Genomic DNA, 11,721 nt, shown 5'->3' with positions numbered 1-11,721 from the left:
TCCCTTTCCATGACTTAGTTGGCTATCACTCACTGTGTTCCTGGGGCTCACTCTGCATAGGACTGCAGTCTTATTCCGTCCGTACTACATTTATTGACTTGTGATCGTAATGCACTCATTCGACCAGTTAAGGCAAAGCTCAGAACCCTAAGAAGCGCCTTGCTATATCAAATCAAGAGTTTCCTGTTAAGCTACGGACCTCCTACTGGCTTTTAAAGCAGGTCTTCAATTAGTATGCATTGATGCTGCTTTTAAAGCAGCATTTTCCAACCTGTGGGAGTTGTGCCCCACAAGTGGGTCACAAACCTTATAAGCAATCCACGAGCTAGAGGGAGCCCCAGCTGACGAAGCGTCAAGGCGAGTTAAGCAGCAGAGCGAAAAGAGGGTAAGTAGCTCCCATTTATTCCATTATTTAATTGAAGTAAAACAGCGCAGAGCAATAAGTAATAAGGGCAGCCCAAGGTCACCCTGAGCTAGGAGCCAAATCCTGAAAGAACCTATATCTTAGGAGACAGATCCTAGGAGAAGGAAGCCCATAGAAAGCTAGTTTTCAACACCACCCTAGCAGGAAAGCTTCAGGGGACACTGTAAACAAGGCTAAATTCCAGTCGGAGAGAAGGGGGAAAAGGAAACTCCACTGACACATACAGGGAGAGAGTCAGCTCAGTCCTTGCTAAAAAGGGCAGCTTCAGCCTTCCTGAAACACAACCACAAGCTCTGTTTCCCTAGGTTAAAGAAAGGTCAGGCTGTTCTAGGTGGGAAAACAACAAACACAAAAGACTTGCCTGGAAGGCGCAGCCCCTTGATTAGATTAAAAGCAGCCAAAAGCTTAAACAGCCCCGCCCCTCGCTCAGGAAGGAAGGAAGCCTGAGAGAATGCTAAAGAGTTAAGCCCCAGCTGATAGCCATCAGCCTCAAGTAACACATCATTGGCTGGCAGCAGTAGCTGGGAGGAACCAGCCACACATATAAAGTCAGAGCTCCCTAGCGAGGGAGCCTGCTCCACGAGCTAGAGGGAGCCCCAGCTGACGAAGCGTCAAGGCCCCAGCTGACAAAGCGTCAAGGCGAGTTCGGCAGCAGGGCGAGGAGGCCAGGGCCCCCCACTCTGCCCGTCTGTTCCCTGACCTCAACTAAACCGCAGTCTCCAACCCATTGACGTAATAAACCTTAAACAAAACTATGCAGGTAAGAAGCCAGCAGGGGTGTGGGGGCTTTCCAGTGTTTTGCACCACCTGCAGCATGTACGACTATCTGCCTGTTGGACAGAAGTCGTGGGTGTGCTCTCGGTGCAATGAGCTCCTGGCTCTCCGGGAACGACTTCATTTCCTTGAGGCCAAGGTGGCGGACCTGGAAAAGCTGAGAGAGGCAGAGAGGTGTGTGGAGGAGGCCTTCAGGGACGTTATAGCTGTGTCCCACTCCAACGATGATAGCTCTCCTGCTATCATGGAGAACGATGGTCTCGGGGAAGGAGAGCATCCAGCTGAGGAAGAGGGAAACGATCCCTTAGAAGGGACCCATTCCTTGGGGGATGAGCAGCTATCCTCTCGTGCCGAGGATATATCTCCAGGGGGTGGAGGGATCCTTGTAGTGGGTGATTCGATCATTAGGAACATAGACAGTGGGGTGTGTGATGGGCGTGTAGACCGCAAGGTGTTTTGCCTGCCTGGTGCGAAGGTTGCAGATATCGCCCGTCGTTTAGATAGTTTGGTAGACAGTGCTGGGAAGGAGTCAGTGGTCGTGGTGCACGTTGGCACCAACGACATGGGGAAATGCAGCCGTGAGGTCCTGGAAGCAAAATTTAGGTTGCTAGGTAGGATGCTGAAAGCCAGGACCTCCAAGGTGGCTTTCTCTGAAATGCTACCGGTTCCACGCGCAGGACCAGCCAGACAGGCCCACCTTCGCAGTCTCAATGCGTGGATGAGATGATGGTGTCGGGTGGAAGGGTTCGGATTTGTTAGGCACTGGGGAACATTTTGGGACAAGCCGGGCCTGTACAAAAGGGACGGGCTCCACTTGAACCAGAATGGAACCAGTCTGCTGGCACTTAAAATTAAAAAGGTAGCAGAGCAGCTTTTAAACTGACTGAGGGGGGAAACCCAACAGGAGCTGAGAAAGGTCCGGTTCGGAATAAACCTCCCCCCTGGGATAAAAACCAAAGAAATGATGAAATTTTAAAAGGGGTAGGCCTAGAAGTAGGCATTGTGAGAGCAGGGGCACAGGATATAAATTCAGAAGAGCAAAATTACCACAGGCCTAACCACAAGTGCCAAAGACACTTGAAGAGAGACACTGCTTACAAGTGCCTGTACGCTAATGCTAGGAGCCTGCGAACCAAGATGGGAGAACTGGAGTGCTTGGTCTTAGAGAAGAGCATTGATATAGTGAGCATAACCGAGACCTGGTGGAATGGAGAAAACCAGTGGGATATGGTTATTCCTGGATATAAACTATATCGGAAGGACAGGGAAGGACGTATTGGTGGCGGAGTCGCTCTATACGTGAAAGAAGGCATTGAATCCAGCAAGCTCGAAACCCCAAAAGAGGCAGACTCCTCCACAGAATCGTTGTGGGTGGTGATACCGTGCCCCAGGAGGGACTTAATACTGGGAACGATCTATCGTCCCCCTGATCAAAATGCTCAGGGAGACCTTGAGATGAGATATGAAATTGAGGAAGCATCCAAACTAGGAAATGTGGTAGTAATGGGTGACTTCAACTACCCAGACATAGACTGCCTGCATATGTGTTCCAGTCATGACAAAGAAGCAAAGTTTCTAGATATTCTAAATGACTATTCCCTAGATCAGTTGGTCATGGAACCGACCAGAGGGACGGCAACCCTGGACTTAATCCTCAGTGGGGACCGGGACCTGGTGCGAGATGTAAGTGTTGTTGAACTGATTGGGAGCAGTGACCACAGTGCTATTAAATTAAACATACATGTAACTGGCCAATTGCCACGAAAATCCAACACGGTCACATTTGACTTCAAAAGAGGAAACTTCACAAAAATGAGGGGATTGGTAAAAAGAAAGCTGAAAAACAAAGTCCAGAGGGTCACATCACTCGAAAATGCTTGGAAGTTGTTTAAAAACACTATATTAGAAGCTCAACTGGAGTGCATACCGCAGATCAGAAAAGGTACCGCCAGGGCCAAGAAGATGCCAGCATGGTTAACGAGCAAAGTCAAGGAAGCTCTTAGAGGCAAAAAGTCTTCCTTCAGAAAATGGAAGTCTTGTCCAAATGAAGAAAATAAAAAAGAACACAAACTCTGGCAAAAGAAATGCAAGAAGACAATAAGGGATGCTAAAAAAGAATTTGAGGAGCACATTGCTAAGAATATAAAAACCAACAACAAAAAATTCTATAAATACATTCAAAGCAGGAGACCATCTAGGGAGACAATTGGACCCTTGGATGATAAGGGAGTCAAAGGTGTACTAAAGAACGATCAGGAGATTGCAGAGAAGCTAAATGAATTCTTTGCATCTGTCTTCACAGTGGAAGATATAGGGCAGATCCCTGAACCTGAACTAACATTTGCAGGAAGGGATTCTGAGGAACTAAGACAAATAGTGGTAACGAGAGAGGAAGTTCTAAGCTTAATGGACAATATAAAAACTGACAAATCACCGGGCCCGGATGGCATCCACCCGAGAGTTCTCAAAGAACTCAAAGGTGAAATTGCTGATCTGCTAACTAAAATATGTAACTTGTCCCTCGGGTCCTCCTCCGTGCCTGAGGACTGGAAAGTGGCAAATGTAACGCCAATCTTCAAAAAGGGATCCAGAGGGGATCCCGGAAATTACAGGCCAGTTAGCTTAACTTCTGTCCCTGGAAAACTGGTAGAAAGTATTATTAAAGCTAGATTAACTAAGCACATAGAAGAACAAGCCTTGCTGAAGCAGAGCCAGCATGGCTTCTGCAAGGGAAAGTCCTGTCTCAGTAACCTATTAGAATTCTTTGAGAGTGTCAACAAGCATATAGATAGAGGTGATCCAGTGGACATAGTGTACTTAGACTTTCAAAAAGCGTTTGACAAGGTACCTCACCAAAGGCTTCTGAGGAAGCTTAGCAGTCATGGAATAAGAGGAGAGGTCCTCTTGTGGATAAGGAATTGGTTAAGAAGCAGAAAGCAGAGAGTAGGAATAAACGGACAGTTCTCCCAATGGAGGGCTGTAGAAAGTGGAGTCCCTCAAGGATCGGTATTGGGACCTGTACTTTTCAACTTGTTCATTAATGACCTAGAATTAGGAGTGAGCAGTGAAGTGGCCAAGTTTGCTGACGACACTAAATTGTTCAGGGTTGTTAAAACAAAAAGGGATTGCGAAGAGCTCCAAAAAGATCTCTCCAAACTGAGTGAATGGGCGGAAAAATGGCAAATGCAATTCAATATAAACAAGTGTAAAATTATGCATATTGGAGCAAAAAATCTTAATTTCACATATACGCTCATGGGGTCTGAACTGGCGGTGACCGACCAGGAGAGAGACCTCGGGGTTGTGGTGGACAGCACGATGAAAATGTCAACCCAGTGTGCGGCAGCTGTGAAAAAGGCAAATTCCATGCTAGCGATAATTAGGAAAGGTATTGAAAATAAAACAGCCGATATCATAATGCCGTTGTATAAATCTATGGTGCGGCCGCATTTGGAATACTGTGTACAGTTCTGGTCGCCTCATCTCAGAAAGGATATTATAGAGTTGGAAAAGGTTCAGAAGAGGGCAACCAGAATGATCAAGGGGATGGAGCGACTCCCTTACGAGGAAAGGTTGCAGCATTTGGGGCTTTTTAGTTTAGAGAAAAGGCGGGTCAGAGGAGACATGATAGAAGTGTATAAAATTATGCATGGCATTGAGAAAGTGGATAGAGAAAAGTTCTTCTCCCTCTCTCATAATACTAGAACTCGTGGACATTCAAAGAAGCTGAATGTTGGAAGATTCAGGACAGACAAAAGGAAGTACTTCTTTACTCAGCGCATAGTTAAACTATGGAATTTGCTCCCACAAGATGCAGTAATGGCCACCAGCTTGGATGGCTTTAAAAGAAGATTAGACAAATTCATGGAGGACAGGGCTATCAATGGCTACTAGCCATGATGGCTGTGCTCTGCCACCCTAGTCAGAGGCAGCATGCTTCTGAAAACCAGTTGCCGGAAGCCTCAGGAGGGGAGAGTGTTCTTGCACTCGGGTCCTGCTTGCGGGCTTCCCCCAGGCACCTGGTAGGCCACTGTGAGAACAGGATGCTGGACTAGATAGGCCACTGGCCTGATCCAGCAGGCTCTTCTTATGTTCTTATGTTCTTAATCCCAGATTACTGTTGGTAATCCTCAAATGGTATGGTGAATACTTCTTGCAACCTTATAATGCTGTGCTGATGCTTGTAACCAAGGCTCGAGTCACATTTTGACACTTGAGAAGCACTCGCTGGTAGAAGACCCAAGGTCCAAAAACTCAGGTGACAATAAATCAGTGGGTCATGATACCAATTAAATTTCGACTTGTGGGTCACCGTAACATAAAGGTTGGGAACCACTGTTTTAAAGCATGGGTGGCTAAGCTATGGCACAAAGGCGATATGGTTGAGTTCAAATGGTTTTCAGTGGTGCACTGCCTCAAACCAGCCACGCCAGGGCACAATCTCAGGTGTTCCATTGTGTACCAAAATAGGCAGCAAAGTGTCACCTTAGGACTACAGAGGTTAATACTAATACTAGAATTTAGAGTCCAAATTCCTTCAGCATCTGTATTATAAACTGCACAATAGGGTAATCCAACAGAATTCTGCAGCTTACATAAATCAGGCCTGTACATACTTGCCTGTGTTAAGAGACCCCTTCTCCCAAGTGATCTGGTAGGGAATTGTTAGCAGTTTGTGGCCCTTAAAAAACCCAAAACATTAGCACATGCAAGCAAGCAAGTTAAAAAAATGAGATCTAAAAACTCAGAGGGCTCAGATAGCTTCCATAAATCAAAGTACAACAGCATCATTTATTCTGCTTTTCAAAAAAAAACCAAAACCAGGCCTAAAGCAAAATGCACATCCAAAGGTCGAGTCTTCTTGTGCCAGCTCTCTTGTCACACATGACCAACTGGCATTTGTCAAGCAGGAAAAGTCTATTTCCGATTGACTGCTTTCCCAAACCTCTTGGGTTTTCTATTCCAACTTTTGAACTTCTTGAGCGTGCCTGCTTGTTTCTAGAAAAGAAAAGAGTAATTCCATATAAGCAGATGTATGTAGGAACTTGCATAGAAATCAGCCTTTTAAAAAAAAAGTTTCTAGACCGCATGATTGTGAAAAACCTTTAAAAGGCGAATGCCTTCCAGAGATCATCCAACTGGAGTTTCTAGCAACCAGGCCCTAGAAACGTTACAGATCGCACACCTATTCCTGTCGTGAACCTCCAACAGATAACCAGAACACCAAATCAGAGGCTATACGGCCACTGTCCAACAAGCTGGACCAGTTTCTTGACTCCGAGCCTGAAACTGGTTGATGGGTTGCATTTCCTCTTAAGAGCCAAGTTTGTAGGTTGGGCACGATTCTGTATTTGCACTAACTGGGGAAGCCCAGGTGGCATTAGCAGCCAGACACACTTTTGGTTGATAAGCCAGCTGTGACCCTACTCGGACGGGTCAGACCTTGCCATGGTCATTCATATACTGTACTAGCGACAGCAAAGTGAAACTACTGCAATGTGCTGTCCTTGGGGCTGCCTTTGAAGATGGCTCAGATACTAAAACCGGTACAGAGTGTAGCTGCCAGTTGAGGTCAGCCAATCAAGTCATGTGGATACTTTGCTAGCCACTCTGGCTGCCAGTGGGTTTCTAGTCTCAGTTCAAGTGATGATCACGACCGCCAAAACACTAAACAGATTACCACCAGATTGCTTCAGGGACTGTCTGCACCCATACCAGCACATCTATGTTGGAGGCTTTGCACCTCCTTGATTCCACTTGAACAAAAATGGGGTTTATTAGCCAAGCACTTGTAACACCATGTTGAGACACCGAGCAGTAAAATCCATCCGGCTGGCAACCATAAGGAACAGGACCTTTTTTGTGGTGGCCCACCGTTTATGGAACTCAATTCCAGGGGAAGTCAGCCAAGCTCCGACATTGTTTAAAGATACACTGTTTCAGAATGGCCTTTGGTAATTAACAGGGCATGTCAGGCTCGAGTGGAATGGGCTACCCTTTTGAGCCTGAGGACCACATGCCCTTGTGGGCAACCTTCCAGGGACCACACTGGGGCTATGCTGGGCCAGATACAACTGCAGCCAGAGCAAATGGATATGATTCTTACGCGTGTAGAGTAATTGCATTCCAGCCATGCAAAACTCAGTCTTTTAAAAAAAAAAAAACACAGATCACATAAGCAACAGTTACCATAGTTCAAAGGCACATTTCAGCCAGGCACAAGTACCCAAGGAGGGTGTGGCCCAGAGAAAGTCCCAAAGGCCAAAGAGAGTGGTTTGGAGACTTCAGCCCCCAGCTGAGAGTCCCCAATCCTGGGCTAGAATAACTGGGCCGTTTGTGTACACGCCATATATTGAAAATATGCACACACACACACAAAAAGAATCCTGGAACCTAATTTGTTAAGGGTGCTGACAATTGTAGTTCTGTGAGGGGTAAACTACAGTTCCCAGGATTCTTAGGGGGAGAGGAAGCCATGTGCTTTAAATGTGTGTGGGTACAGTTGCCCTGATTTTAGTCTGGGATGGGATTTGACTAGTTCTAGTGTTGCATTTGAGAGCCAGTGCGGTGTAGCAGTTAAGGTGCTGGACTACAATCCGGGAGACCAGAGTTCGAATCCCCACACAGCCATGAGGCTCATTGGGTGACCTTGGTAAACCCTCTCTGAATACCGCTTACCATGAACACCCTAACAATATATGTATATAAAAGATTCATAGGGTCGCCATAAGTCAGGATAGACTTGGAGGCAGTCCATTTCCATTTCAATGTTGCATTTTACTGACTGTGAGGCAACTGTCCTAGAGAGTGGCATTATTTTAACGCCCTCGGCTCCTTTTTGGAGGAAGGGCAGGTTCTAAATTTAATAGTAAATAAATGAAATAGCTCAGACCTTCTTCCTCACCTTTCCCCTTTTGGTGCCTGTTTGTGAATCCACATCCATCGCCTCGCTATCCTTCCCCTTTGTGCCACCGTTCTCCGCTGGATTTGCTGCCTCTTCATTGCTGTCTGTCATAAAGTCGCTGTTGTTTTCCTTGGCAGCTGGAGTTTTTTCTGGGAAAAGTTCAGCTAAAAACATACACAACATACAAAAAAAAGCTTTAAAATCTGCACACAGGCCAGCGATTTGATGCTGCCTCTCTAGTAAAGTACAGCTACATAAATACATCCAAGTATTTGATGTATTTGAATTGCCCTTCAGGTGTAGACTGTAAGAATAGTTTGAATTCCAAAATCTTCAACTTTTTTAAAAAAATTAAAAAGTCAAGTTTTTAGTCCTCATAGCTCAGATGTGCAGAATGTTTGGCCCTCCAGATGCTGCTGAACAACAGCCGTCAGCCCCAGCAAGCATGGCCAATAGCCAGGGGTGATGGGAATTGTCATTCAGTGACATCTGGAGGGTCAGAAGCTCCCCACACCAGTTTTAAATACTGTAAATAAAATAAACGTTCTCCAAGCTAGGTGGACCAAAGGTCTGACTTGGCATAAGACAGTTATGGACAGCAGGATGCCTCCCTCCTTGGTGTGAGTGTGTTGGGGGGGTGGGTCTGAGCATTGCCCGTTTTTCTTCTGTGAACTGGGTATTTTTGTGGTGCCAACAATCCCTTCTTAGACTTACAAATGTGCTACTTGGCCCCCCAAAGTGAGGACCCCTCAACTCCGTTACCTACTCACGTGGATATAAGTCGCTCATACTGTCTTCTGTTTCACTTCCGGTGTCATCGCTAGCCGTGGGCTCCCAGAATTCCCCTTTCCGACGAGGCTGCTGACTTCCGTCGGCCTGATCATCCTGCTGACGCCGACGGCGCTTCTGGAGTAGGCAGGCGGGAACAAACGCGACACCCTCCTTCTGACACTCTTCATCTGCGAAGGGAAGGAATGATGCTCATCAGGCCAGACTGGGCAAATAGCTTGCAGGGAAGAACATTGATTAGAAACATTCATTTGAAACCGCGGCTAGAATGCAGTGTTGTTTGAAGCCGTGTGGTCAAAATCTGCCCCGTGGCCAAAATCATGACACGTGATGAACAAGTGGGCATGGCTTGGCCCAAACAGTGTTGTGGGCCTGATTAGGCCCATAGGACCAAGGCTCCCCACTGCTGATGCCAGGCCAGTGCTTGGTATTTTCTTTACATCTTTGCAAGGATCCCAATAAAAGTTTCTAGATAACGGAATATTGAAACCACGTAAGTGTGCTTTGGTATTTTTCTCCAAATATTTCAGACCAAATATAAAAAATCAACACAGGGCACTTTCTGATTTACTAAGTACAAGTAATTTAAATATTCTAAGTCTGATCGCTCTTTGGGCAGGGGTAGGGAACCTTTTTCAGCCCAGAATCAAATCCTGCTGACAAGGCCCCATAACAAATCAAACCCTGTAGCTGTTAAGAAATCAGAAACGCAGGAGCCAACACAGACACCTGGATCAGCCTTCCCTAACCGCAGAGCAAAGCCTTCTGACTTACACCTCCTCAGCGCCTTCTGATAACGCCGCCCTTGGACGTGACGGAGAACATGCTCTGGTATCTTGTTGATATGACGGAGAGTGAGTTTGCAGAACAGCTGATGGCTAGAGAAAGAAAGGGGGGAAGAGAGTCAATGGAGGAAACAGAAAAGCACCTCTTGTGTAAAAGCATTCCTCCCCCCACCAAAAAACAGTGTATATAAACACACACTCACAAAAGATTAAATGCAATTCAGACTAATGTTAAACACAGCTGCAATGTTTTTCAAGTGTGTTTTAGAATGTTTTTTAGCATGTTTTTAACTGTAACTGTGTTTTGGGAATGTTTTTAACTGTTTTCAGAATGCTTTGCTTTTTCTTGTTAAATTGTTTTGTTTATGCTTGCCACCCTAAGCTAAGCGCCTTTGAGCAGAAGGGCAGGATATCAATTCAGTCAACAATAATACAGTAATGATAATCGTAACAACTATTACTACTATTATATTGATAGCAAAAAGCGTAACCAGAGATGGGGATACGTACGGATTCTTGGTACTTGGTACGATGTGTGGCTTGTACTCGCTGTAGTCCAACACTCCAGGAGCCTTGATCAGCCTCAAGTACTTCTTGCCACTAGTGTAGGCTTGGAGATCAGGTAGCCGGCAAGGCACTTCGTGGCCAGTAAGTGTGCAGCGGACCTGAAGGACCAACAGAGAGAGAAATCAGCATTAGTTCAACACTTATAAAGTACTAAAATGTTCCAAGCACTGTGCATCAGACAGTCCCTGCTTGAAGGCTCACAATCTAACAGGCATGACACAAAATGAAAAAGGAATGAGAAGGACGGAGGAAAGGAAACAGCCACTGCTTCTACATGGACCCATGAATGGGGCCAGATTTGTCTCCCAGTTAGTGGTACAGCATTTGCAGAAGGTGCTTGGTTCGGTCCCCAGCATCTCCAGATAAGGTTGAGAGAGCCCACTGCGTTAAACTCTGGAGAGCAGCTTCCAGTCAGTGTAGACAATACTGAGTTAGAAGGACCATTGCTCTCACTCGGTAAATGGCAGCTTGCTACATTCCTTGCTTATGATGTTCTCCCAGTGGTTCTAAGCCACTTGACATTGGAATGTAAAGGCAATTCATTAATCTGAGCAAGCTACAATTAAGTGCAATCCCTGGCATTTAAAGGGTTTCACATTTGCTCTTACCTAAAATAAGTACATTTGCTCACATAGACATTTTATATGGAACATATGAAGTTGCCAGTGTCAGACTGCTGATCCATCTAGCTCAGTACTGCCTACACGGACTGGCAGTGGCTCTCCAGGTTTTGAGGCAGTCCTTCCCAATCCTTCCTGGAGGTGACCAGGGACTGAACCTGGGGCTTTCTGCAAATGCTCCACCACTGAGGAGGAGGCCAATCTGGCCCTATTCATTGGCCACTGTAGGGAGCAAGCGGCTTTAACTCTTACTTTCCTCTTCCCTCCGCGTTCCTTTTTCCTTTTGTGCCACGCAAGGCAAATGCCCTACCACTGAGGTACGGCACTCTCTCCTATAGACACGTTACTTGAAACGGCTGGTAACTATTTGTCGCATGGTACAAACGAAGCAGATCCCCAAAGCCTGAAGTTTGCATGCATGATTCAAGCCCACCTTCTTCCCCGGAGGGACGACGCGCAAGCTCGGGTGCCGTTGCAAAAAGCGCTCCAGCAGCTCCAGCGGTTGCTCCTCGCACATGGTCGCGCGCTGCCCTGGGCTGGCCCGGGCCCGTGGGGGAGTGGCCAAGGGAGCGCCACGCGCAGGAATAGCGCTGGGAGGGGGGCGGAGCAGCAAATCAAAACTCGAACTTCGCCCGTCCAGGCTTATAGAGGCAAGAAACAACAAGCTTTGCATCGCATGAACACTTTCGGTTCCAACGCCGCCATATGCGGGGCAGGAGTGAGTGACCTGCTGAGGTACTTTTATGTGCGCGGGAGAAGCTGGATTTTGAACAAATCCCGCTGGTTTACAGAAGCGGGGGCTGTTTGGTTGCGAATTCTGTGAGAATTTGTTTGGGGGGGGGGAAATGTAGTCGGCGA

The 11,721-nt window shown here is 46.6% G+C and overlaps 1 protein-coding gene across 1 annotated transcript; it reads right to left on the bottom strand.

The window, feature by feature from the left end:
• Positions 1-5,969: 5,969 nt before the first annotated feature.
• On the bottom strand, positions 5,970-11,551 carry SURF2 (surfeit 2). Its single transcript, XM_061604358.1, has 6 exons — positions 11,297-11,551; positions 10,187-10,341; positions 9,666-9,769; positions 8,873-9,061; positions 8,103-8,266; positions 5,970-6,196 (listed from the first exon to the last, which is right to left on the bottom strand). The coding sequence occupies exons 1-6, from the start codon at positions 11,534-11,536 to the stop codon at positions 6,116-6,118; spliced, it is 933 nt and encodes a 310-aa protein (XP_061460342.1). The 5' UTR covers positions 11,537-11,551; the 3' UTR covers positions 5,970-6,115.
• Positions 11,552-11,721: the final 170 nt, after the last annotated feature.

Source organism: Rhineura floridana, chromosome 20 (assembly GCF_030035675.1).
Source record: "Rhineura floridana isolate rRhiFlo1 chromosome 20, rRhiFlo1.hap2, whole genome shotgun sequence".
Lineage (NCBI taxonomy): Eukaryota > Metazoa > Chordata > Lepidosauria > Squamata > Rhineuridae > Rhineura > Rhineura floridana.
The sequence above is the reverse complement of the archived record's forward strand: the minus strand, read 5'-3'. Positions and strand labels throughout refer to the sequence as shown.